General features: G+C 43.9%; 1 protein-coding gene across 16 annotated transcripts in view; it reads right to left on the bottom strand.

The window, feature by feature from the left end:
* Window positions 1–2,033: 2,033 nt before the first annotated feature.
* Window positions 2,034–26,442, bottom strand: part of SV2B (synaptic vesicle glycoprotein 2B) — a 100,833-nt gene continuing 76,424 nt past the window's right edge. For all 16 annotated transcript variants that reach the window (XM_019726699.2, XM_074318264.1, XM_019726696.2 and 13 more), the window contains 8 exons: window positions 25,096–25,185; window positions 22,901–23,011; window positions 21,987–22,075; window positions 19,394–19,558; window positions 10,815–10,948; window positions 8,469–8,669; window positions 7,020–7,179; window positions 2,034–5,045 (listed from right to left, as the gene is read on the bottom strand). In XM_019726699.2, coding sequence (XP_019582258.1) covers window positions 4,862–5,045; window positions 7,020–7,179; window positions 8,469–8,669; window positions 10,815–10,948; window positions 19,394–19,558; window positions 21,987–22,075; window positions 22,901–23,011; window positions 25,096–25,185 — 1,134 coding nt within the window. In that variant the 3' untranslated portion in view covers window positions 2,034–4,861. The remainder of the gene's footprint in view (window positions 5,046–7,019; window positions 7,180–8,468; window positions 8,670–10,814; window positions 10,949–19,393; window positions 19,559–21,986; window positions 22,076–22,900; window positions 23,012–25,095; window positions 25,186–26,442) is intronic.

The following is a 26,442-nucleotide window of genomic DNA, read 5'->3' on the forward strand; positions in this document are numbered from 1 at the left end:
TGCCAGTTTCAAATATTTTTGAGATCGAAAAAATTTGCTTTGTAATTATTTGGCAGAAACAGTTGAACAAATAAGTCATTTATAAGTGGTTCATCAATTGCTTACCAGTTATTTTTCTGAACATTGAAGCAACTCTTTGTGAGATAGTCCAAAGCCTAATTTTCCCAGAAAGCTATTTTTATAGGCTTTTGTTCCAACCCTATGAAAATCACACATACTGATTTAGAGAAATCTGAATTCCTGCGATTCTATATGTATGTGACAAGTGGGGGACATGACAGCTGGTTTTGGGCAGTTTGCTCTCCTGAATGATGGTTGCTGTGAATCAACAGACCTCCCTATGTAATGAAATTATCAAATGTGGTGATAATTCCAACATTCACGTTGGTAGAAGACAGCTCCTGACAGACCTTTGCTTTCTGAGGGAACACATACTCCTGGTCTCTGAAATTTTGTGATATTCTAAGCCACCAGGACCAGAGGTAAATGGACAGCTAAGCACGTATTTTCAGGTGAGATGGCAAGGACCCCTCACTCTCCCGCTTATGTCTTGAACTTTCTGCCAAGTAGACCTCATTCTATAATGAGCAACGACTATAACAACTTTTATGTCTCCATTTAACCTTGGTGGCTAGCTCTCATCTCTGTTTCATTTCATTATTCCTCTGTTTGGAAACCTCTCTGCTGCCACAAAAGCCGTGCATCTCGACTTTCCCACCCTGCCTCTGCAAATTCAATAAAATGGGCTTTAAGCATGCCCCAAAAGCAAAGGCTCTGTGTCACTTATTTCCAAACTATTCTTAGGGCTGTGACCAAAAATGATGCAGCCACCCCCAAAAGCACAAAGCTTTGGACCGGGACAGAACCACTTTGAGGCAGTGACCTATGGCACATACCGTAGCCCTTATGAAAACACTTGTCGAATGAGGTCTAAGTGGAATGTATGCCTTTCTGCCTTCCTCTTCTCTAAATGAAGAACTTTCACCCTTTAAAAGAGACATTTTTAAGCCAAGTTCAAGTTAACTGTCAGCACAAGTGAGGTTCACATCTAGCCATATTGTTATCACCTTCTGTGCTTCTCTAGGTAGGAGAAAGCTTTTAGAATCAAAGCATATTATTATGAGGCCCAATGGATTGCAACGTGCCACAAATACAAAAAGCCACATGTGGCGGTGGAAACACCTTTCCCAGGAGCCCCGGGGAGCCTTCTTGCCCCACTAGCCAGTGGCCTGTTTGCATTCCTGGCCCCATCCCTTCTCCCATGGAACATTTCCTGTAAAGTCGATTAAGTAAAAACTGATTCAGCTCTGTGGGATAATGAGCAAGTGAGTCTTTTTCCTTACCTGGTTTATAAAGATAAGAACTGGTGCCCTCCTGGAGGAAAGAGGCACTGGAGAGGGTAACCACTGTCAGGAATCCACAGCAGGTGATACAGAAGTTAGAATCCGCTTACTACAAAGAAATGTGTATTTCACTGATTATAAGGTTTGCTTTTATTACCAATTCAATATCCATCTTGCCCCAACAGCTGTAAGTGAAATGAGGAAGGAGGTGGGAACTGTACTCCATTTTTTCACCACTGGATCGCCAAGGTGTCACACACAATAGGGGCTCAGGAAGGATTTGTTGAATTAATGAATGAATGAATGAATGAATGAATACCAATTTTTCTGATCCTCCCATTCATTTCAGGTAAACCAATCAAGTGAGTTTCCAATGACTGGCCTCAGGAAATAAAGGGTAAAGGGTTGGTCATATTGTCCTATCCCCCAAAGAGTTACTGAGGGAGTTCCTGCGGTAGGTTTATCAGTGACAGGAATTAGCCCAGAATTACAGACAGAGCATCATTGTAGGCCTTGTAACACACTCCTCGCCACAAGTCACCTTGGTCACACTATGTAACCTCTCAAGGTCCCCATATACAAACTTAAATTAAAGGCAATGATTCTTGATGCTCTCTTCCCAGCTGATTCTATCAATGATGGAATCCAGAAGAGACCTTAGTATCTGAAAATAATCTCTAACCCCAGTGCTTCAAGGTTTGCTTACAATTATTTTTATTATTATTTTTAATGAACTAACACAAAGTACCAGGGAACCCTGGCAATGGGGTGATTCATAACATGACCTTGGGCTCATGTGCTATAAACTTCACAAACAGGCACAAACCCCTTTCACTAATTACTTCCAATAAAACAAAAGATGGAAAATCAGCATCAGGAAATGGCACAGTACAGTTGATACTATTGAAGTAACTACTCCCAAACTGGGCATCATAGAATACAGCAAGAACTGGGAACAGATTTGCTCAACGAAGGAGAACCTCATCCCTTTAAAGCCCCATGGACACCACATTGGGAGTTTCTCCAGGTGGAACACGAAATGCAAAAGGAGCGAATGGCCAGGACTGCTGTATACTATCCCCCAGTGACCTGACACAGAGACTATATTTAAAGAAGCACTTATTTCAGCGGGAGTGACAGCATTTAAGGAGTGGCCCCATTCCAGTGCCAGACAATCCTTCATGGGGACAGGCGACTGAGCAGGGATGAGGTGAGAACTGCCCTTGGTTGGTTCAGTAGTTAGTGTAAGGAGCCAAGAAGACAGTGCAGAAGTTAGAGTTTGGAAATCAAAACAAGTTTACCCCTAAATTGTTGCAGCCACCTCAACACTCAAAAATTAACCACGTTTTCGATTTATGAGATCCACGTGAACTAGAAATGCAGACTCTGACCGCCTTGTAAATTTCTTAAGTGGTAGCTGCTTAATGAATCATATTATCCCATTGAAGAGCAATGGTAGAAGGCATGTAGTAACCCCAGGTTTCCACAGCTCTCATGGGTGAACTAGCCACTGTCTCTCACAGCATAAGAAAGTGGCACGTACGAGTATATTACAGCTATATTACATGGGGCTTCTCATTATTGACGTAGCATTTATTTATGTCAGGTAATTTCTCTAAAACTCTGAAAGAAACATTAATACACAGCGGTATATTTATATATTTGGGGGACTCAGGGTGTCAAATCAGAGTTGATGTGTCTTCATTATACAGAAAAAAAAGAAACAAAGAGGCGGGGGACAAGAGAAGCAGAGCAAATATTTTAACCATTAGAACTGATCTCAACTTGAGGGTAGAAAGGCGCGACAGCATTTACTGCCCCCACCCCAACTACCTGTTACTCCAGAGAACAAGAAGATAGGAAGATGGCCTATTTGGGGGATAAGCTATCACGGGACCTAAGTGTTTCTCCAAAACTGAGAAAACACTCAGCATAGCCAGCATGGTTCTGTTTTCCACTTTCGGAGACTTCTGTTCACCTGGTCTCATCAAGTTCACTGTCAGTGTCTCAAGTTCATAGCTCACTGTCCCCTCCATGCAGATCAGTTCTGATGGATAATACATTGTTCCTTTCCTGTGGAGTCAAGACCTCAGCGTATTGCTGACCCTTGCCAAAGCAGTTTGCCCTAGGTTCCTCACCCCACCCTCCCCACCCCCACTTCCCGTTCCACACTGGATGTCAGGAGTGAGTTCTCTTAGAGCACTCAAGTCAAACAATGAACATTCACGACACTCCCTACTCCCATGCCAGTGACATCTGTTTCAAAAGTCCCGAATCGAGACACACAGCAGAGATTGATTTCTCATGGGACCTGAGCATTGTAACAGACCTGGATCGTGTTTTCCTGTGAAAAGGAACAGGAAGACTGTACACATTGAAGAACTGTGGCTACACTTCCTCGTCCCTCTCTCCATCCCATGTGTTGTCCATTGTGTTTCATCCTCACCTACAGAGACAGTGCCAGAGGCCACTAAACACTTGTCACTCAGGCTGTGGCTGCAAAGTCTAAGCCAGTGCTGACTGCATCTCACAAGTGATCTGTTAAGAGAGGGGCGTACTCCACCTACACGAAGAAAAGGGCCTGGATTAAATGCGCTGTACAATGTGAGTTTGCTAAGAGCAGACGCCCCACAGCAAGTTCAATGGCTCTAAGAAATTGTGCTTGCGTTTCTTCCATTCGGTCGGGCCCAGTTTCCTGGGACCTCAAACACCACGTCCTCCCAAAATATGGCTATAATGCTGGCAAGGATTTGCAGAGACCATTTCTGCAAATTAAACCCAAATGCAATATGTACAAAGTCAGTTTACGGAATATCTATCCCATTAAGTTTCTTTGAATAGATCAATATAGGAATAAATATCATTCTTAAATTTAGCATCTAATCATCCTAGAGACCTTAGGACACCTGGGAAGGGGGTGGGGAAGTAGATTTCTATAGATAATGCTTGAATATTTGGTTTTCTGTATCAGAGTATCTTCAATGCTATTGTGCCAATTTTCAAATGGAAAATATGATAGGTGATACTTTTAAATGCAAAAATATACGTATCCTGTACTTCAAGCCCAATATTTATATGACGACTCGAACTTCCTGCCAAAGTCAATTTGTTAGGTCATTGGGCTCCGAGGAACTTGATGAAGGAGTTTGAGTGTTTCTCACGTTCAAATGCATTTTGAAAGGCAAGTAAGTCCTGGCACCTCAATAGGGGAAACCACACTCCTTGCTCAGTATGTGCACCAACTGGAGCATGTTATCCCTCCCCCCAGCCTTGGGCCGGGGAGACCCGAAACTAAGCACACAGCTCTATAATGATCAGGGTGGTTCAGGACACCCCAAATCAGTCACCTGAGTTACACACATCTTGACAGCTGAGAGGGGTCCTAAACTAGGGGTCACAAAATCAACTTCTCCTCCGGTGCTACCCAGGATCCTCTGGACGGTGACAGACAGGAAGCGTGGGTGCACTGACGGTTCCTGGACAAGGTTCTTGCACCATTTCCTTTCCCCATAGGTGGGTCACATCAGGACCTGCTCTCGGGTCTCGGGCAGACGTAGAGCAATCAGGCCACCCCCAACGAGAGACGTGGCAGCCAGAAGGATGGGGACCACTTTGGTTATCCCCACAAAAGAAGCGAAGATGGTATTTCCCAGAATGGCTCCAAATTTGCATAATCCATTGAGGATGCCAAAGGCTGTTGCCCTGTGAAAGAAGAAAGTAAATAATTTTCAAATATCTCTCTTTTTGAAATTTTCTCAGGTCATACATGAGTATTATGAAATACCAAAAGAATGAACAGAGATGAAGTGTAAATGTTCCCCCTTAATAACACCCTCCATCCTCGTGTGTCAGAGACTTCTAGATGACCTTTAATAGCATTTCTCCAAGGGTAAGACTACATTTCCCTGACACCCTAGTTGCTGAACGTGGCCATGTGACTAAGTTTTGGCCAATGAGATGCAAGTGTAAGTGGCAGCTCCTGGGAGACTTCCCTAAGAAATGTCCTGAGTGTGCCTTTTGCTCTCTTCTTTCATCCTTTTCCTTCCATCCTGCTTCCTGGAATGCATAAAAACCCTAAATTGGACCATGGCTGAGATCATGAAAGGGAGAACAACAGAATAGAACGAGCCTGCTCTGGGCTTCTTCTGGAGAGGAAAAATAAAACAAAGACTACAGTTTGGGGGGTTTTCTGTTACCCAAGGCAGAACTTCACCCTAAATATTATTTCTCGATCACACTCCCCTGATTACTACGATTCACCATCTATCCTTTCTTGACTCCATCTGTATACAGAGACAATATTCCTAGCACTCTCTCTCCATCCAAGAAATGTTTCTTTCCCATACCACAAGTTGATTAAGAAGGTGGCTATATATTTGTACTTTAAATTCTTTTTTTCCATTTTCTTTTCTGTAACTATCACACTATTCCTTTTCAAGCACCAGCCTCTGACCCCCGTCTTTTTGTTTGCAGGATATTTTTTTTGGATATTTTCACAATTTTCTTTTTCCAAATAAGCTCTAGACTAATTTTTTCAAGTTCCCAGGGGGAGGAGGAGGGGGGAATTTCATTGAATTTTGAATGGATTCTTTTAAGTTAAAGAAAAACTAAAGAAGATTTGACATTTTTGTAAATCTTCTTAGAATTCAATAACGTATATCCTGACATACACTTAAGTCTCCTTGTACATCTCTCAGTAAAGCTTTGTGGTTTTCTTCATGTAAGTGTTTCACCTTTCTCATCAAATTGATTCCTAGATATTTTACGATTTCTGCTGTTACTAGAAGGATTTCAATTTTATTTTTAATTTTTTAATATATTCTAAAATATATACATTATTAAGTCAGCTGTATTAATGACCACCTTACCAAATTATTTGTTATTTCCAGTAGTCTCTTTAATTAACTCTCTTGGGATTCCTAGATGTACCATCACGTTCCATTCAGATAATGATAATTTCTCCTCTTCTTATATTTTGTAAAACTTAGATGATCTTCGGTTCAGGACATAGTGTGCTGTGCTTTTCTATAGCAGCCTAAATCCCAGTACTGCTGTCACCAATTTAGGGTTTTTGCAGCATTTCATGTGCCTGCCTTCCACACGACTTCACGTCCTTTTTAATCACAAGGCCCCTTTATCTGTTATTCTTAAAGTTCACAATTCCCCCTCCATGAGGGGAAATAACTGCTAAGTAATGGCGTTGACGCTATGCCTTTAAATCAAGCTTCTTTCTGTGTGGCTTGTGCAAAATAAAAGAAGACCCAGAGCACCTCACCGCAATTCTCTGCAAAGGCCCCCGACCATCATACCTCATCCCCATCTTTATTGCCCTCACCTCTCCCCAGTCCTGTGCCCATCTGGCCTTGCACCTTTTCACGTCATCTCCCATCGGCAGGCCTGTTCTTAACTCTCTGGGACTGCGTGATGCATGTGGCTGTTGCCCTCCTAGTCTTCTCTCCTGGGCATGCTGTGCACTCACCCTTTGCATCTTGCCATCCACCCACCCTATCCAGCCTCAGCCTGCCCACTTCCAGGCCTCACGCAGGAAACACTCAACAACCTGAGACACGTCTGGTACGTGGAACAGCGGGACACCGAGATGGCCGTGGTGAAGGATCAGGGGAGCAGGGAGAGAAGCCCATACAAGTCCCCGAGAGAAGCCAGGGAAGAGCTGACCTCTGGTTGGTGGGGTACAGCTCCACCGTGATCACATCCAAGGCGTTCCAGGCAGCAATGCTGGTCCCGCAGAACAGGCATTGCCAGCCGATCATCGCTGACTCGCTGTTGCCAAAAAACAGGAAGAAGCAGCAGACTGCTGACAGCAGCATGGAGCCACCTGTGAAGGGAGGCCGAGGGCACAAAGAAGCGTGAGGCCCATGTCTCAGACAAGACTGTCACCCATGGGTCTTACCCCATCTCCCATCCCCACAGGCACACCTGAAGGAACAGGTTATCTCAAGGTCAAGGTCCTCTCTACACAGACAGCACAGCATGAACCTCCACATAGTACCCCGGCCATGGAATTGGTGCCTCTGCATGGGTCACGTCCCCAGAGTTAGCTCTGGGAAGGGTTCTGGAACCTTTGTTCTGTGGTGCTGCCCAGCTCAAAATAACTGGGGACAAGGCAGAGGGGGCGTTAGTTGAGAGTCTATTATGTGCCCCAGATTCTTCTAGGTGCTTGAGATACAAATATATACAAAATACGAAACAAAACAAAACAAAAAACGTTCTCATGCAGCTTACATCCTAGTGAGAACACAACCGTAAATGGACTATCGAAGGAAAATCTGCCTGTTTTCCATTTATGCCCATCTCCATCCCAGACACCTGATCTGCCCTTCTCAGCCCTGCTCTGAGCAGTGGGGAGGTGAGAAAACAGGTCCCAAACAACCAGCTGGGAAAGAGGGCAAAAAAGTCCTGAAGAGTCCCCAGCAAATGTCAGGAGCCTGGGGAGCTGGCACTTCCGGTTCAAGAAGCCAGAAGGCTGGTCTGGCCTCACCACCAAGTGGTGGTGGAATCTCACCATCGTACCTGGAGCAGCCAAAACTAATGCCAACCTCTGCTGAGCAGCTGAGAAATGGTTACTGTCCAGCTGGATCCTGCTGATTTTGGGAAGGGGGAGGGCTACGAGCAGGTAGCCTGGTTACCTCTTTGCAAACAGCCAGCAGACAACCAGAAGGAGAGGAGACTGGCATTGGCTGGACCACAATTGCACTGAGAACTGTATCACCCACATGCATGCATCCTGTAGAGCAGCCAGCCATGGGGCTTGGCTTATAAGAAATGCTGACAAATGTTTTTTGAGTATAAAATATTATCATCAAAGAAGTCAAATAGCAGTCAGGGACCTGTCCTTCAAGTACGTTAGATGGTCCACTCGGAATCACTCAGTTAGGAAATAGAGACAAGCCCCTCACCCAGACCAGAGGTCCCAGACCACCCCCATGGGGCCCTGGGGTTTTGTTGACATGCCTCCTTGACTCTACACCAGCAGAATCCATCTTACCCGTGTGGTTTTCTCTGCACGATTTCTTTAAGAAAATGAGAAGTTCCACTGCTTTACTAACCCATGAAGCCACCTCCCTGGCCCAGAGGAGCACAGATGGGGTGTCCCTAACAACTCACCGATCATCTTGAGCCTTCCGATTCGATCCATGAGCAGGGCAGAAATGATATTCCCAGGCAAGACGGACAGACTGCCGAGGAAGCTGACCAGGTAGATGAGGAAGTCGTTATCTTGCTCCAAGTCCATGTGGCAACCCTCCTTCTGCTCCAGAAAGGTGGAGTTGACAAACCGGCAGTTGATGAACTTGTGTTCGTAGAGGTCTGGGGAGAGATGGGGCAGAGTCAGGCATGAAGTCGTGCCCCTTCCGTGGGCAGGTGGCATCAGCCTCTAGCAATCAGTCTCAAAGTCAAGGTGACACGTGGCCAGGTACGGATGAAGCGAGAAGCCACTAGAAGTGTAATGACCCGTCCTATTAATACATCGATCAGCACGGGGCAATGAAACACACATTCACGGAGAGGCGTGTTTACATACAGCATCTCTCCAGCCAGAGAACAGTCCTGTTTGTATCAATGAGATGACAGCACAGGTCCCAGTGGCTGGACCACCCCTCCAAGGCTACTTGGCTTATAGGAAGCAGAAGACAAAAGAATCAGGTCCAGATTGAGTCGACCACTCGAGAGCCCATACAGAAACCTGACCATTCTTCAAAATAAAACCCATTTGCTCAGTGGTTTCCAGGGCAGGGGGGTGAGCAGGGGGCCCGGGTAGGGAGACGAACAGGGGAGCACAGACGATGTTTTAGAACAGTGAAATTACTCTTTGTGATACTATAATGATGGATATATGTCATTATGTATATGTTTGTCCAGGCCACTGTGTAACACCAGGTCTCCAATGTATAACATTAAGTATACAACGTGTCACACCAACAGCGAACCCTCATGTAAACTATGCACTTTGGGTGATAATGAAGTGTCTCTGTAGGTTCATCAATTGTAACAAATGTACCACTCTGGTGGGGATGTTGGTAACGGGAAGACGGCGTGTAGGGGCAGGAGGTATATGAATATCTCTGTATCTTCCTTCTAATTTTGGTATAAACCTAAAACTTCTCTAAAATAATTAAGCCTTGAAAAGTAGAAACCATATGCATTGGAACCAGTTCCCATGCCTTCTGACGCCTTCTAACACCAGCTGTCCTGGCAGAAAGATCGCTAACTAGGCTCCCAGGAAACACGGGTTTGGGGGACAGACTCTGGTGCTAATGACCCTCTTTAAAAACTCCTTGAACCTCCACCCACAAAATTAGAGGAGTACCCCTCATTATGTCCATGGCTTCCCAGTTCTGATGTTTCAGCACTACAAGTGTTTGCAAAACTCCTGACGTTAAGAGTATGCAAACAGAGGGCGTCGTTAAAACTTGAAAGAAGAAAAGATATGCCAGGTTTTAACGACAAATAGCAAATGTATTGAACTCATTACTTTAAGTTCAGGCTGAAAGAAAAATTTAGAAAGGCAAGTCTCATCATGGATTACTTAGAGACTGAGGGATATGTGAAGCCAGATAGTGAATCTTTGGAGGTTGACATCATGAAGGAAAAAGACGTCCTTGCATAACTGTCCCTCGGTGCTGATGACAGGAAGAAAGCACTGCTTTGGACATAATGCAAGTAATTCAGGGGAAAGATCACAGACTTTAGAGACAAACAATTGAGGAACGAATCCAAGCTCCCTAAACTTGCTAGCTGTGTCCTTGGGCAAGTGGCTTAAGCCTCAGTTTCCTTAGCTGTAAAATGGGTCTAATGGAACATTTCTCACTTGACACAACGTAGGCGAAATCCTTGGGAAATTCTTTATATCCCAACTCCATCTGGTATGTTATTAACTTACGATGAGAGTTGTAAATGTAACAAGGAATGAGAGACTGGTGGTATCTGTGCTTCTTTTCTCAGTCATGGAAATCTGAAATGATGGGATTATAAAATATTCTCATTATCTTAACTTCATGCACAAAGTTTGGAAGGATGCCATCTTCCCTCTTCATGTATTATCGTAAGGCCATGATGCGTAATTTTGCAAGTTTCAAATGAGGCAAGATCTTCAAGAATGCGCTCCATGCATAACATGCAACCCTCCCAGAAGGCTGTGTTTTAACTCTGTGTCATCCTTTGTTCCTACCAAGGACCCTTAGTATATAGCGTCCGTCTCACTGAAATCAGAACACTCGCCCAGAACTTTGACATGTGGTGAAACTGAGATGCAGATACATTAAATGCCTTGGTGAAGACGATGCATCTCATTTGTGTCACAGCTGGGGCTAGGACCCATTTCTCCATCCTAAGGCTCAGTACTCCTATCGGTAGCTATGTTACTGCTCCTAAAGCTTAAGACTGAGCAGTTTGGTTCTTAGACAAGACGAGTCCACCCTTGCTGCAGTCTCCCCACCCTGTCCATGTTCTTACCTGTGTTATAAAAGATGGTGGATTCAATGGTGCAGTTTTTGAAGTAGGTATCCGTAGATGTAACGTCTTCGAAATAGCACTCGTCAAAGAACGTGTCTTCAAAGAGAACATTTTTAAAGTACATCTTTGTGAACCTGTGGAGAAGACATTTGCCCCTGAGTGATCCATACAAGAAAAAAAAAAGGAGACTAGAGATCAACATGAAAAACATAGAAAGGCAGAAAAAGGAGAACTGCAAATCAAAAGATGCGGAAAAATTATTTTCAACCTAGACTAGTTCCTAGTTCTTAGCTGTTGGTTTATCAGTGAGGAAGGGCTTCAGGGGCGTGGAAGCTGGTGTCCGGTCCCAGTGTCTACAGGGCACTAGACATCAGCCTGCTGATTCCCGAATGTAGGTCCATGGGTCTCCTATATCAAAATCCCAGAAATGTGGAATTGTGTGAAATGAAAATATTGCTAGCTTCTCATTTTATGAGGAGCTTTAAAAACCACGCAGGTCCCTCAGCGGGTGTTAGAAGGTTTGGAAGCAATAGGTTTGGGATGGTCTGAGAATCTTCATGTTGAAAAATTTGCTCCAACAAAAATGTGGATAAATAGCCCCTTTCATTCGCACTGTTGGTAGAATATAATTGGTTCAGCCTCTTTAGGGAGTAATTTTGCAAAACTTTTAGCGCACAGTCCTTTTGATCTAGGAATACCACCTCTAAGAATTTATCGTACATGTCGCTGCTCATGTATTCAAAGAGATACAGTCACTGGTGCTCATTGCAACATTTCTGATTGTGTTGTATTTTATTTTTTATTTTTTTTATTTTTTTTAAGGAGGGCACAGCTCACAGTGGCCCATGTGGGGATCGAACCAGCAACCTTGGTGTTCTAGCCAACTGAGCTAACTGGCAACATTTCTTACAACAAGAATTGATTACTAGGTAGATGACAGGTAGGTAGGTAGGTAGGTAGGTAGGTAGACACGTGGATAGCTACCATAAAATGGAATACCATGTAGCCATTATACTTATTACTAGATCTATAGATCTATATGTCTTAATATGGAACAATCTTTGAGATGTATTGTTAACTACAAACAAAAGTGAAATGTAGTGTTTATATCATGTGACCATTTGTGTATGAAAGGATATGACACCTATGTCTCCAAATGCATAGAATATATCTGGAGAGTCATACAAGAAACATGCACTGACATTCATTAACATCATCTGCCGTTGGTTATATTTACCAAGCTTGGTCAAAGTTCTCAGCTAGAAACCTCTGGATAGATTTTCATCTGTGAAGAATTACAACCCATTCATTCCACCCCTGAATGACCATTTGTCTATGCATGCATTTACATATTCAGTCCTCAGCAAACACTTCCTGAGCATGGTGTTAGGTGCTATGAGTCCAGAAGGGAAAGCCATGGTCCCTGCCTTCAGGTATAATTGGGGGGGAAAAAAAACCAACCAAACAAAAAACAGCAGATAACTAATGTACAGTGAGAGTCAGTGATAGAAGCAGCACAGGGTGCTGAGGGGAGGGTCGTTGTTCCTCTTCCAAGCCACCAGATAAGTCAGCCCATGACCACATGTGATGGCCAGTTCCCCTTTACCCTTCACGCTATGTTGCAGTCTGCTGAGAACGTAGAGCCACCTATCATTAGCTTCTGCAAAAAGACCTCCAACCCAATAAGAAGGCCTGGGCAAATGCTTCTCAAAGAGATGTCCCAGACCATTTGCATCAGAATTGAACGGGAGGCTCTTATGAAAGATGCAGTTTCCTACCCAGACCTCCTAAACAATAATCCGCGGAGTCTGATACCAGTTTATTATACTTTAAAAAAAAAAAAGGTGAGCGTCATTGATCCAGAAAGCCAAGTTATTCTGAATAATTTTTCTTAGGGTCAAATTTACTACGGACTCTTAAACAGAGGCTTCGAAAAGCTATCACTGAACTCTTCAGATTCATGGAGAAACTAATGGATATGCCTCTTGTTACAAGAAGATGCCTTTGATTTCAAAATAAATGTAATTTGTATGCTGGATGTATTTACTCAGGAAAGGTATTTCTAGAGACTGTCACAGGTTGATGACTTTCTTAATACATTCTTCTCTTTAATATAGTAATAGGCTGCTGACGAGGCTTTCAGTGACATTTTAATGTTCTGCCAAGGGTGGGTGGGAAAGCAGAGCCATAAATTATAATGGGCCCCATGCAGGCAGACCTTAAAATGTATCTCCAAGTGAATTATAAAAAAACCAAAGTTACAAAGGAAGAGAAAAAGGAGAAAAGGCCAAGGCATATTTTATGAGTCTTTACATAACTCATCACCTCCGATCTCTAAAGTATATACTGAACTGGGCCAAGAGTCTATATTCAGGAGAGTTCAAAGGCTGAAAAAAAAAAAAAATGTCAGCAAAAGTATCATGTAAAACTTTTTGTGTAAGAAAACAGAAGCCATTGGCAATCCAGACTCCGGCAGAATTATTATTACAAATATTATATTTCAGTTAGCCTCAGGTTCAATGGTTAGTCCACCAAATAATCTAAACTATGCCAAAAGTCACATCTATTCAGTCACCATGTTTTAGACTTGATGGCATTACCCTCAAGAAACTGAGTCTAATTAAAGAAATAAATGAGAAAACTGACACTTAAAATTAAGTGTGATAATTATCAAGCTACAGGCCTGGGAAAAGCATGAGATGACTGATTCCGAAGGACAAGAAGAGGATTTCCTTAACTTTATCAAGGGTGTCAACCAAAACCATATAGCAAATATCATACTCAAAGGTAAGACACCAAAAGCACCTCCACTGAAGTCAGAACATGCATTAGCACTGCTCCTGTCCATCACTGCACTACAGGTCGCAGACAAGGCAATACAGCAAGAAGAGACGAGAATAAAATTATAAGGATAAGAAAGGAAGAGATGAGACTGTCATTAATTTTTGTCAATATGTTTGCCTCCCTAGAAAAGCCAAGCAGATATACCAAGAAACCATCAAACGAGTAAGAGAGTTGGGTACAAAAAATAAATCATGCATTAGAAAAAAAAAGGAAGAGAAGGAGGGAGAAAAGAAAGAGGAGGAGAGAAGGAAGAGAGGAAAAGAAGAGGTGAAGGAAGGAGCAGGAGGAAGAGAAAGATAGTAAAAGAATGGAGGTGAAGGGAGACCCCACATGCAATAGCCCCTAGAGCAATAAGGTACCAATAACAACCCCAACCAAATGTGTCCGAGACCTTTATGGAGAACAGTATCAACCATTATTGAAGGTCATAAAAGAAGGAGTACGTAGGGAGAAAGACAGTATTCACAGAGTGGAAGATTCCGTGCTGTAGAGATGTCCCAAATGAATCCAGAGAGTCTATACAATTCCAGTCAAAATCCCAGCCAGCTGTTTTCAATGGAATTTTAGAACTTGAACCTGAAGTTCATTGGAGAAGAGCAGGGGGCAAAAGTAGCCAAGAAAAACATTAACAACTGGGTGGAGGAAACGAATACTCCTGGAAACACGATGGAACAATAAAGTTGTGGCAATTAAATCAGTGTGGTTTTGGTAAAGGGAAAAACAAGCAGATCCACGGAACCAGAGAGCTTAGAAACACAATAATGCATGTCAAGACACTTGGCATATCATAAAAGTGTTAGTACATATCATTAGGGAAAAGACAGGTAATTTCATAAATGTTGCGGAGACAATTGGCTACTCCTATGGGGAAGGGGGGTGGAAAGGAATCACGTTAGTGCCTCTCGCATCTACAGAGACCACATTCAGAAAAATTAGAAACCTCCATGTGAAAAGGCAAACTTCAAAACTTAGGGAGAAAAAAAAAAATAGAATGTGACTTTATGACTTCAAATATGAAGGATTTCTGCAATAAAAGCCAAAAGGCACAAACCTGGAAGGGAAAGGTGACAAATTTGGCATTAAAAATAAAATATCGGCACCAGAAAGGACTCCATATGCAAAATGAAAAAGCACGTCACAAACTGTCACAGCCAAGAGGAGCCCAAGGAGACAGGGCTACTGCACGTGATGCGGTAACTTGCAGGGGACCCTGAAACAGAAAAGGAACACTAGGGACATCTGACGACAGTATGGACTGTGGCTAATAATAGTTTATCGATATTGCTTTATTAATTATAACAAATATACCATAGTGATAGAAGATGTTAATGATAAGAAACTAGGTGATGGTTCTATCGAAACTTTCTGCACTAGCTGTGCAATTTTTCAGTGTATCTAAAACTGTTCTAAAATTAAAAGTTCATTGTAAAAAAAATAAATCACAGACAGAAAATGTTCAAACACATGATTGATGATTGTTTTCTATGCATTATTTAAAAAGTAAAACAACCCATGTGCATTATTTTTTAAAAAACGATTGCTTTCTACGCATTAGATTAAAAAACACTGTCCAAACTTCATTTGAAACCTAACCTCCAAGGTCATGGTGTTAGGAGGCGGGGCCTCAGTGTCCTGAGGGTGGAGCCCTGAGGAATGGGATTCGCGCCCTTATAAAAGAGGCCACAGAAAGCTCCCTCTCCCACTCCTCCCTGTGACGACACAGCAAGAAGCTGGTTGACTATGAACCAGGAAGCAAATGAGTCCTCACCAAACACCGAATCTGCTCATGCCTTTATCTCGGACTTCCCAGCCTCCAGAACTGGGAAAAATGAATTTTTTGTTGTTTGTAAGCCACCCAATCTGTGGTATTTTGTTATAGTAGCCCAAACAGACTAAGACCTCATGCAAATTAATATGAAACCGATCATCCAATAAGCAAAACAAACAAAGCCCATGAACAGGCACGGAACTGGAAACCACAACAGCCAATACCCCAGCCCCTCCAAGCGCGACGACCTCCTCAGACCCAAGAAGCCAGAAGGTGCGCTGACACGTTTCCCACCATTGGCAGCTTCACAGAGCTTTACTGCATTGAACTAGGCCCACAGCAGCTAAAGAAAATTCTTATTTATGTCCCACTAAAAGGAGCTTGTAACAGTGTGGGTAACATGTCAGTGTGATGTGTGAAACAACGACCTGTTTTCTAGTTGTGTGTTTGCTTTTCCCCTCCCTGCTCTCCCTGCCCTCTTACTATATGCTACAGACCTCATTTCAGAGTTAAATCTTACAAATTTCTTTTTCATCCTGAGCTATTCAGCCTTGACCTTCAATAAGAACTCGTGAGAGCTTTTCGCCTATTTTTCGCTAGCCAATTGTCTTGTGCGGAATATTACTCGTTGGCAGAGGTTCCAAACCCTACGTAGAACACAGCATCAACCTCCCTTTCTGCTGTGAGGAAAGCTCAGGGTTATAACATCACGTCCTGGGTCATGAAACATCACACACAGGAAGCAGGCACAGCCCCTGATGTCCAGAGAGGTTGAAATCAGATAATCCTCTTTTTCGCATCCTAAACCTCATAGCAATGAGCCCGCGAAACAGGAATTTCTTCCCAAACAGAGAGGGTAAGTTAATTCATTAAGTTACTACATGCTCTGGTAAGTTAATACATGCTCTAGGATGAAAAGCTATCCTGTGTTTAATTAACAATAAGAGACGCCTGGCCTAACATTTTGGCTCAGGGCTTACAATATGAATTTTTTTTTTTCTTTTGCCTTTCTTTCTTTTTCCAAAAACTGGGAGTTCTGAAGCAAAAGCAGTATGAGAATTCAAGGGCATCTGATCATGTAAGATGCAGCAGAAGGCTGCAGATGGCGCTGGGGGAGCAGGCCAGAGCTCATCTGTGTACCTTCTTCCTTCGTGGGGCCAAAGGGATTTGTGTCACAGCGGGAGGAAGTTAGTTTTCGCTAGGATCTCTTTTATTGACCAAAATCCCAGGGTAAACTTTGAAGCCCCTTTTACACAAAGGTATTTCCCTCTACGTGTGATGGTCAATAAAGTAAATACTTTTATCTAAATGTTAAGTCAGCAAAGCATGGATAAATGCAAATGGGGAATACTGGTATGATTGGAAAACTGCCCTCCAAGCTCAAGAACGTCAATTTAACTCTCCAAAGAGACTTGGGGTTTTCAAAGATGAAGTGTTTTCTAGCTCATGAGCAGCAGATGGCAGCATAACTCAAGAAAAGAAACCAGGTTTGTTTCTTTAGATCAGTTTCAAAGGTTCCTCATTTTCCAAGGAGAAAAACACCCTTTTTATTCGACTGTTTGGTGGGGGGGAGATATGCTTTAAGTTATTGTACTTTTAATATCCATTGGTTAAAACACATACATATGACAAGTTAAAATGAACTCTTTGCAACTTTTGAAGGAATTTACCTTTTAATAATCACACAAAAACATCCACTTGAAACATAGCAACATGGTAGAACTTCTGTGCGTGCAGAATATTTGCATCCAGTCCCAGACAAGTCTCACCATGACTAGGTCTCCCCAGACCCTTCACAATGGCTCTATCGTCACTTGGGGTCCTGGGTGCCCCAGATAAGACCCCTGCTTTCATCAAGCTTGTTTCCTCCTCATTCCCACCCAGCAGCTTCAGGAGGCTGAGAAAGGTTAAAAGAACAGAGTGGACCAAAGGTTCCCATTTTCTTCATGGCTAAGTCTTAGCGCTCCAAAACCAGCCTGTTATAAATCCCGAGGGCTCTGGCATTGTCATTAACTTTGTAATGCAGAAAATTCCATGTAAAACAGGGCCTCTGTGGGGATGGAGAGTTTCCCAAGGAGATAATATCTGCAGTTGGCAAGGGGATGGGATTGGAGTCCACATGCCTGGGTTGGGTTCTATTAATATTTATATTAGCTGTGTGACTCGGGCTAGTTACTCAACCTCTCTAAGCTTCTGTTTCCCCACCTGTAAAGCACAAAGCACATGTCTTGCCTCCTGGAGTTTTTGTGAGGATTACATGAGAAAATCTCTATAAGGCATACAGAGGTGCTCAGTCATGTTGGCTGCCATTGTCATTATTACATCGTCATTATTACTGGCCTTATTATCTTGGTCTTTACTCAGTACGATTACTAACGTCACAGCAGAGTATCACTGCATGTCAGCAACTTCATAAATGAAGTCTCTTTTAGTGAATACATCTCTGCAGGGAATGACGTCCTATCATGAGTGCCATCTAGCCATCCATAAGCTCCTTTGGTTTCAACACCTGTAAAATGTTCTAATAAAGCAAGGGCAACATTTCTTCCTTGGCAATGCCAACACAAGATCCCTTGACTTCTGCTGAAGAGCCCTGAGAGTGAGAAATCCTGGGGGAACCCTTGAGAAATCCTGGGTCCACCACCACTCGCTTTGGACTTGCCACTGCTGGAGTGGTCTCTCTCAGCAGGTAATAGTGGCTCGGAAGTGTCCCCGCAGAGGGTGTGTGCATGCAAGGGCACGTGAATGCGTAGATGTTTGCGACTGAGCTCCTGCCTTTAGAAAAGTCATCTGAAAATCTGAATTCCATCTCCACTGCTACTGGGTTCTCACCCTCCTCCCCAAGGGCTGATATGTATATGAAGAATAGTCCCCTTTCCTTTCACACTTTCTTCTCCTTAACACAGAGAACGCTTGCTCAGGTCTGGCCTGCAAGAGCCACGTGGACTAGACTGCAGAAGCCATCCCCCCTGCATTTCATCCATATGTTCCTTCCCCATAGGAGGTGACAGTCACGAGCAAGGTGACTTCACTCAGACACACAGGTGGGCATGGCTGCGGGACGTGGACCACACACTGGCTGGGAGAGTCCACGCTGTTAGTTCTTGGGCAGAGGTGGTGAATATGGGGCAGTTTCTATCACTGGCATAGAACTCTCTGGGCCGTGGTCCTTTGGGTGCCACCACTCAGCCTGAGTTTGAACTTGCTGAGTACAACTCAAGATGGGAATTAGCAGAGGTATCCTGTGGCCTCGTGTAAACGTAGTCCTGTCCTGACCCATTTGGGGGCCTTCAGAGAGCTGCCTCCAAGCGGCATGCTTCAAGTGCAGCGGCCTGGCCTAGCCATCTCATCTGTCCCAGGAATAGAAATAGGAGGATTGAGGAAGCATTCCCAAAGTTACAGACAGGACTTTTCTAACACTCCACTCAGTGTTTTCTCCTGACACTCGTGAGGAAGATAGGCCATGCTATGGACCCTTGGAGGTCATACCGGGTGAAAGAATAACATAAGACGGTGTCCTGTTAGCCCTGGCCTGCAAAAGCTTCCAGAATCAAAGAAAAAAACTCAACAACCAGGCAGTAGGTTGGTGCAGGGACCTCAGCGGTGAGCGCTCTGGGTCCTCTCTTTAGGCAGTGAAATTAGAGGGTGACAGCTCCCTGGAATCTCTACGAAAGGTATGAGGTCTCAGGAAAGACGATCTGATCAAACCCTCCTCAGTTAAATGTCTCCAACCTCGGATGAAACAGCTACAGCCAGGAGATGAGGGAAGACTAGGAGCCAGCATCACACAGACAGAGCTGCGCAGGAATTACAGTGTCCCCGGCAGCCGCGATAGGCTGTGATACCATGACGGCCTGGGAGCTCATTCCCCTGACAGACTGAACCGTATTTCCAACAGCTCTTTCCCAAGAACGGTCCCCATGGACCGTCCCCCTGATCTGGGGAAAGCCCAGGGTCTCTCACTTACTTGTCATTCACAAGCGTCCCGTGTTGGTGAATCTGATTTTCCATGGTGAAGTTGATCGTGGCACCGTACACGTGCTCACCGAAAAATACCTTCATTTTGGACTTGTATTCTTCATCTTGAAAATACCGAATCATATCGGGAAACCACACTGTCAGTCCATAGTAACTGTGATAGAGAAGACGGGATATTTGAGCAGCTTTATTGTTTCATGGTCAGAGTCTGCATTCCTCACTTCATGTCGATAAAGCTCATTTTAAATGTATTAATACTGTTGATTGTTAGGAAATCAAACCATATAACTCATCACAGTAACAGATCTAAGGAAGCAAACCGTGATCACCTCCATAGATGGCAAGAGAGCATTTGATGTAAAAACAACATTCATTCCTGACGAAAACAGCAATAGATTGGCAACTTAAGGACATCTCCTTGACATGTAAGAAAATACGTATCTCAGCTCAAAAGGTAGAATCTTACGTAATGGGAAAACAGTAAAGAATTCCCACAAACATCAGAAACAAGACCAGGATAACCATTATCATCACGACTTTTGAACAGTGTATTGTAGGTCTCAGCCAACTCACTTAGACAAAAGAAAGGACTTAGAAATACAAAACTGCAAAACAAGAGGTAAAACTGTCTTATCTCTATTTGTAGATGATACGATTTTATACCTGAAAACTCAAGATAACCAACTCAAAAAAAAGGGTCGCTAAACCCGTAAAAAAAAAAAGATGCTCGATCCCACTGATAATAAGAAAAATGCAAACTATAACTACCCTGTGTTGCCATTCTTGCCTACTAGATTGTCCAAACCCAGAAGTTTACTGAAACACTCTGTTGGTGAGGCTCTAAGTAAATAGGTCGTCTCCTACATTTCTGGCCAAAAGGGCAAAATTGTACAATAACACATGGAGGACACTGGTCAATGTCTAAATAAAGTACTGATGGATTCCCCTCCTTTGATGCCATAATTCCAACCTGAGGAATCTAGTCCACTGAGAAACTTGCACAATACAAAGCAGCCTCCAAACACCATTACTCATTGTGGCATTGTTTGCAATACCGAAAGTCTGAAAACGCCCCGAGAATCTAGCCATAAATCCTTGGGTGAATAAAGTGAGGTACTTCTCTGTGCAGAGCTGTGCACATGTGCTATGCCACCGTAAAGAAAAAGGAGGAAAATCTCAATTTACTGGTGTGAGAAAGCTCCAGAATGTATTGAGCACAAAAAGTAGGTGCGACAACGTGTTCCTTTGACTAAGAAAAAAGAATAAGTACATATAATATACACATATACGTGCTTAAATTTGCAAAAAGAAACACTGGAATGATAAGTAAGGAAATAAAAGATAATTACATATAGGAGGCAGGAGGGGAGGCAAGGGATGGATGCAAACTTTCTCTATTGTTACAACATTTGAAATGCATTACCTATTCAGCAAAATTGAATCAGACATAATATAAGTAAAACATATTTAAAAACTGTCAACGAATTGAATGCTGGTGTCTACCATCTTTGGCTTCTGGAATGTTCTCTCCTAATTGAGACTGAACAGGTGGATGGTAGCAGGGTCTGGCTTCCTCTCCACTTTTACCTGTTTGGGTCTCCAGGCATAGGTATTGGAAGAAATCAGACCTATTCCTCCCATAATCAAAGAGGTCATTAGAGCCAATTTAATTTCCTGGGTCAAAGGAATGTGTGGGTGTGGGTGGCAGTGAACAAAGCAATATCATTGATGAAAGTTTAAAAGTTCCTAGTTGATAATTTATGAAGCACCTATATGCCACAAACTATTGCAAGCACTTTATACACACACACACACACACACACACACACTACAATTAAACAGCCTTAGAATGCTGTAAGTGGCCTCCACGCTTGCACAGAAAGAAGAGGCATGTCATTGGGAGGTGAATGAAATAACTGGAGTGAAAGCCTGTGTTTCAGAGAGGAGCCAGTTTATCACTAGATTATATTGAATTATATTTAATTTTCTTCATTACAGGGCACATTATTGCAGAGTTTCCCTGTTTTATCTATTTAATATTCACAGTGACACTGATGGCCACCTACACAGCACTCACTCCTCTTCCTCCCCGGGAACAGAAACTTAATTTTGTTATCAACCCCCAGGAAGGCCAATGGTATCGTCAGCTCAGAGGCAAATCCTGATTAGCCTAGAATCGCTGGGAAATCACATCCCTTTCACCGGTGATTAGTTTAGCCCTAGGTGTGTGACACACATCTCCTAAGAAAGGCTTCCAAGCTGTTAAAAAGGGAGGCTCAGGGAGAGGCATCTTCCCACTTGGGACAGGATGCCAAAGACAGCCCAGGTATCTTGCAATCACACTAAGAACGAGGCTGAGGCTGAAATTCCTCCTGTAGCCTGCCTCCCTGTGGAATTCTGGTTGCAAGGATAAGACATCTCCTCACTCTAGAAGCCCCTAGAGTGGCTTGCCTGCTACTTGCAGCCAGAAAGCATCCAATCTGACACAGACACTATGACTTAGCACCAAGCCTAACCTCAATTTTTAGATGAGGCACCTGAGGCACAGAGAAATTCGTGAACTTGAGGAAGACAGAACTTACCTCAAAGCCATGGTCAACCAGACCACTGCCAGAACAAACGTGTTCCTCCTGCAGGGTCCCAGCACACAGTACAGAGCGTTATCCCAGACCTAGAACCCACACAGGAGAACGGCTGTGAGAGGAAGGAACTTAGGACTTGGCACAGCTCCTTTCTAAGGGTTTCTAATGAATTGCCTCAGAAGCCTTGGGGAGAATGGGCAGCCATTATCTCCCAGGAGCGGCAATTCTATTCAGATTACAAGGAAAGCCTCTCCCCTTCTTACTGGCCTCAACCTCTGACAGTCGTGCAGCATCTTCCCTGGGAACACAACAGTATCCATGCACGTGATCAAAAGTGCACAGAGTCGGGGTTGGAAGGCCCTGAGTCAACGTGAGTGCTGAGTTCTGCTTGCTGCGTGTGGGAACGGGTTGACATCCCAAACAGTTAACAACCAGACACCAAGGTCATCCAGGCTCAGTAGACTCGGGCTGGCCGCTCCGGTGCTCAACGGCCCACATGCCTGCAGAAGCCACTTCTCCGAAGAAATGGCTTTGCCCTTCATGAGGACTTTCTCAGAAATCACTAACAAACCTCCAGGGGTTCATTCATTCCACTCACTTCTTGCCTCCCGTCGTTTCTTTAACGAGAAGATGTGAGAGGCAAGGAGGTTTACTCAGACCAGACATTTTCCCTATTTTCAGAATCTGCCTGAGGAAGGAAGAGCAAAGACGAGAAACTAAGGCTCAGAGAGTCTGTGGCCCAGGGGCTGACAGTGAGTGAAAAGCGGCATGGGCTAGGACCCAAACGTCCCCGTGCAGGGTTGCTTCCTCTCCATCGCTCTGCCTGGGGTTGAGGGGGCCTCTGCAGACCTCTCCCTGAGGCTACACATGCACACAGGGCTTCCCTCTCACCCACCACCTGTCCCCAACCATACCTGCTTGAAAGTGGTCTTGAACCTCACCAGCCAGCGCTGGTACCAGGTTCCTGTTGAACTTTGGATCTCAATGAATTCATCCATTTGCTTGGGAGTTTTGATGTTGGAAACCTGTAAAGCAAAGATGGGCTAGAGAATCTGAACCCCACTTTGGGTCAGCCTTTTCAAGTTTCGGTTTAATGTAACTGATTACATTAATGCATTGAGGGCTAGAGATTTTGGTGACCCTCTAGTGCAGTGGTTCTTAACCAAACATGCACGTGGCATCTCCGAGAGATCTTTATCCCACTGCAGACAAAACAATTCCATCTTTTCACTCAGTCATGCCTTGGGGAAATCAGTGGGTCATAATACACTGAATTCCCAGTTATGTCTGATTTTCCCACAGTAGAGCTGGCTTCACCTTGAAACTCACAAGTTTATCCTTAGCGGATATTAACATCACAGAAGTCCAGAGCCCACGCAGACAACAGTGCTTGTGTGGTGGGAAAAAGGAGTTTGCTACTTAAGACGTTTAAAAAACAACACAGAATATGAGAAAGTATGTACGCCTTCTGTGCAACAAAGAAATCATCAACAAAAATAAAAAGGCAACCTACTGAAGGGGAAAAATATTTGCAAATCATATAGCTGATATGGGGTTAATATTCGAAATAGATAAAGAACTCATATATAACTCAACAGCAAACAAGCAATCTGATTGAAATGGCAGACAACCCGAATAGACATTTTTCCCAAGAGGACACACAGATGGGCAATAGATGTGTGAAAAGATGCTCAACATCACTAATCATCAGGAAAATCCAAATAAAAACCACAATGAGATATCACCTCACACAGGTCAGAATGGCCATTATCAAAAGAAGACAACACACAAGTGCTGGCGAGGATGTGGAGAAAAGGGGACCCTTATGCGCTGTTGGTGGGATTGTAAATTGGTGCAGCCACTATGGAAAACAGGATGGCGGTTCCTCAAAAAAATTAAAAATAGAACTACCTTAAGACCCAGCAATTCCACTTGTGGATATTTATCCAAAGAAAACAAAAACACTAATTCGAAACGTATATGCACCCTGTGCAGGTAGGAGTTAACCCAGGAAGGCTTCCTGGAGGAAATGCATTTGAGGTTGGTCGGAAAGGAAGTTAAGCAAATAGATGTACAGAGATGCCCGCAGTGGGCACTCCTCAGATTTGGTGACAGAGCTTGGTGGGGAGCAGCACAGATCCTGGTAACTAATGCGATATCTTCGTGGAAATGACCCTTTACTAGTTTTTTAACTTTGTAAACTAGCAAGAAACAAAATTCAGTCTAATAGACAATGCTGGTAAGGGTGTAGAGAAACGGATAGCCTGTTGCTTGTGGCCTTGTGGCCTGGTACAACCCTGCTGAAACGGCGTGCGGCGGTATATCTCAAGAGCTATGCAAACACGCATGCTCTTGGGACCAGTCATTTTATTTCTGGGCGTCAACTCTTGGGAAACAAACTCAGAATATGAAGAAAGGGGAAGGAACTCTGTGTGTGAGATGGTTCATTGCAGCAATATTTACAGAGACAAGGTACTAAAAGAGGGGACATCAATCTCTAACCCTAGGGAGATATTTAGGAAAACCACAAATGCTCCTAGCATTAATGTTCATTAAAGGATGGTTGAACTGAAACTAATATAAAATAATATTGAATGTGAACTATAATTAAAAAAAATAGTCACGGGGATATAGAGTATAGCAGAGGGAATACAGTCAATAATACTCTAAAAACTACGCACAGTGTCAGATGGGTAATAGACTTATTGGGGTTATTACTTTGTGAGGTGTATAAATGTCTAATCACTACGCTGTCTGGTATAGCAGAAACTAATTTTAAGGAAAGGATGGTTATGAATACTAGGAGACAACATAGAGAATGCCTGTGAGAACTCTTCAGTAACATGTATATGTAAATAACATGTAATTTTGCTTATCCCCACGTAAATATAGCTGGCTTTTTCTTTCATCATTTAATAATTACTGGTACTGAGAAGAATATCCATCAAAATGTAAGAATTAATTGTGAACAGTGAGAAGAATGTCAGGGGTTTTCTTCTCCTCGACAAATTTTCTGTGATGTGCTTACATAAAACAATTATTTTCCAGAAAACCAAAGCAGCAAAGAGGTGAGGCCCCCTCTTGATGGCATAGACAAGCATTCGCTCACCGTGAACACCTTCTCTGGGGTCCCTTTTGCTCTCATGTTGGTGTCGTGGACTTGCTTGAGAATCATCCAAGCTTCGTCATGTTTGCCCATCTGGTAAAACCAAGGGAAGAGACATGAAAAACCCCTGACTGATTCATGCTGACATCGCGTCTGAGGCGACAGGACGTGCACTCATTACTACGTAGGGCTTGCGAAACGCTAGGACTGGTGTCTGTCCCCAGATGGTGGAGGGACCCATGGTGGAGGGACAATAAGGTTGTGCCTTCAAGTAAAATGCTCAGTTTTCATATCATTACACTCCAGTAAGGTTGAACGGACTGCTGGGTGGGGGTCCTTTCCTCACTGACAGGGTAAAGCAAAGACACAAGACACGCTGGAGTCCTAATGCCCAGCTCCTCAGGACGTGACTTTGTTTGGAAAGAGGGTGGCTGCAGATGTCATTAAGATGAGGGTGGGCCCTACTGTCCTGCAGCAGGGTGAGCCCCTAATCCAACATGACTGCACCCTTCTAAGCAGCAGCCATGTGAAGACCCAGAGATGGGCAGGGAGAATATCACGTGATAACAAAGGCAGGGATTGCAGTGATACAGCTGCAAGCCAAGGATAAGAGGCAAGGAAGGATTCTCCTAAGGGTTTCAGAGGGAGTGTGGCCCTGACGACACCTCGATTTTGGACTTTCAGCTTCCAGAACAGTGAGGCAATAACGTCTGTTCTTCTGAGCCACTGAGTTTGGGCTCCTCTGTTACAGCAGCCTTAGGACACTAACACACAATAAGAGGTAACTTCTGAGATATCCCTGGTTAAAAACACTCTCTGCTGCATCTGCCGCTGGATCAATGGGAAATGCAACAAGAAGAATCACACTCTGCAGAAAGTTCTAGAAGGAGTCACGCAGGTGGACTCAGAAGTGGGCCTATAAAAGCCCGTGAGTCCTACTGCCCCTCAGCCAGCCCCACCCCAAGGCCCCCCAAGGTGGAAGGCTCCAAGGACTCATCTCTTAAGACACTGGGAGCCGCTCTCTGGTAGGGAGGGGTCCTGCACGGCTGAGACCCCTAAAGGGTTTAGGAGCAGTGACGAGCTTTGTCACAGATCTCACTGCTGCAACATAGAAAAACGTCACACAGCTTTCCAGAGACTCATAAGCGGGATCTTTGGAGAGAGTGGGTGCCAGAAACAGCCTCAGGAGCTCCCCCCCAATAGTGCTCAGTGAGCTCCTAAGTCCCTAACTCTCCAGGACGCACAACCATCACAGATGGTAACAGAGCGGGATTTAATGATGGGCCAGGTCAGCCTACCTGGGGGTGTTTGCAATAAGCAAGCAGGAGAGAAAGAGGGACGAAGGGGTTA

The sequence above is a fragment of the Rhinolophus sinicus genome, linkage group LG13, assembly GCF_036562045.2.
Source record: "Rhinolophus sinicus isolate RSC01 linkage group LG13, ASM3656204v1, whole genome shotgun sequence".
Lineage (NCBI taxonomy): Eukaryota > Metazoa > Chordata > Mammalia > Chiroptera > Rhinolophidae > Rhinolophus > Rhinolophus sinicus.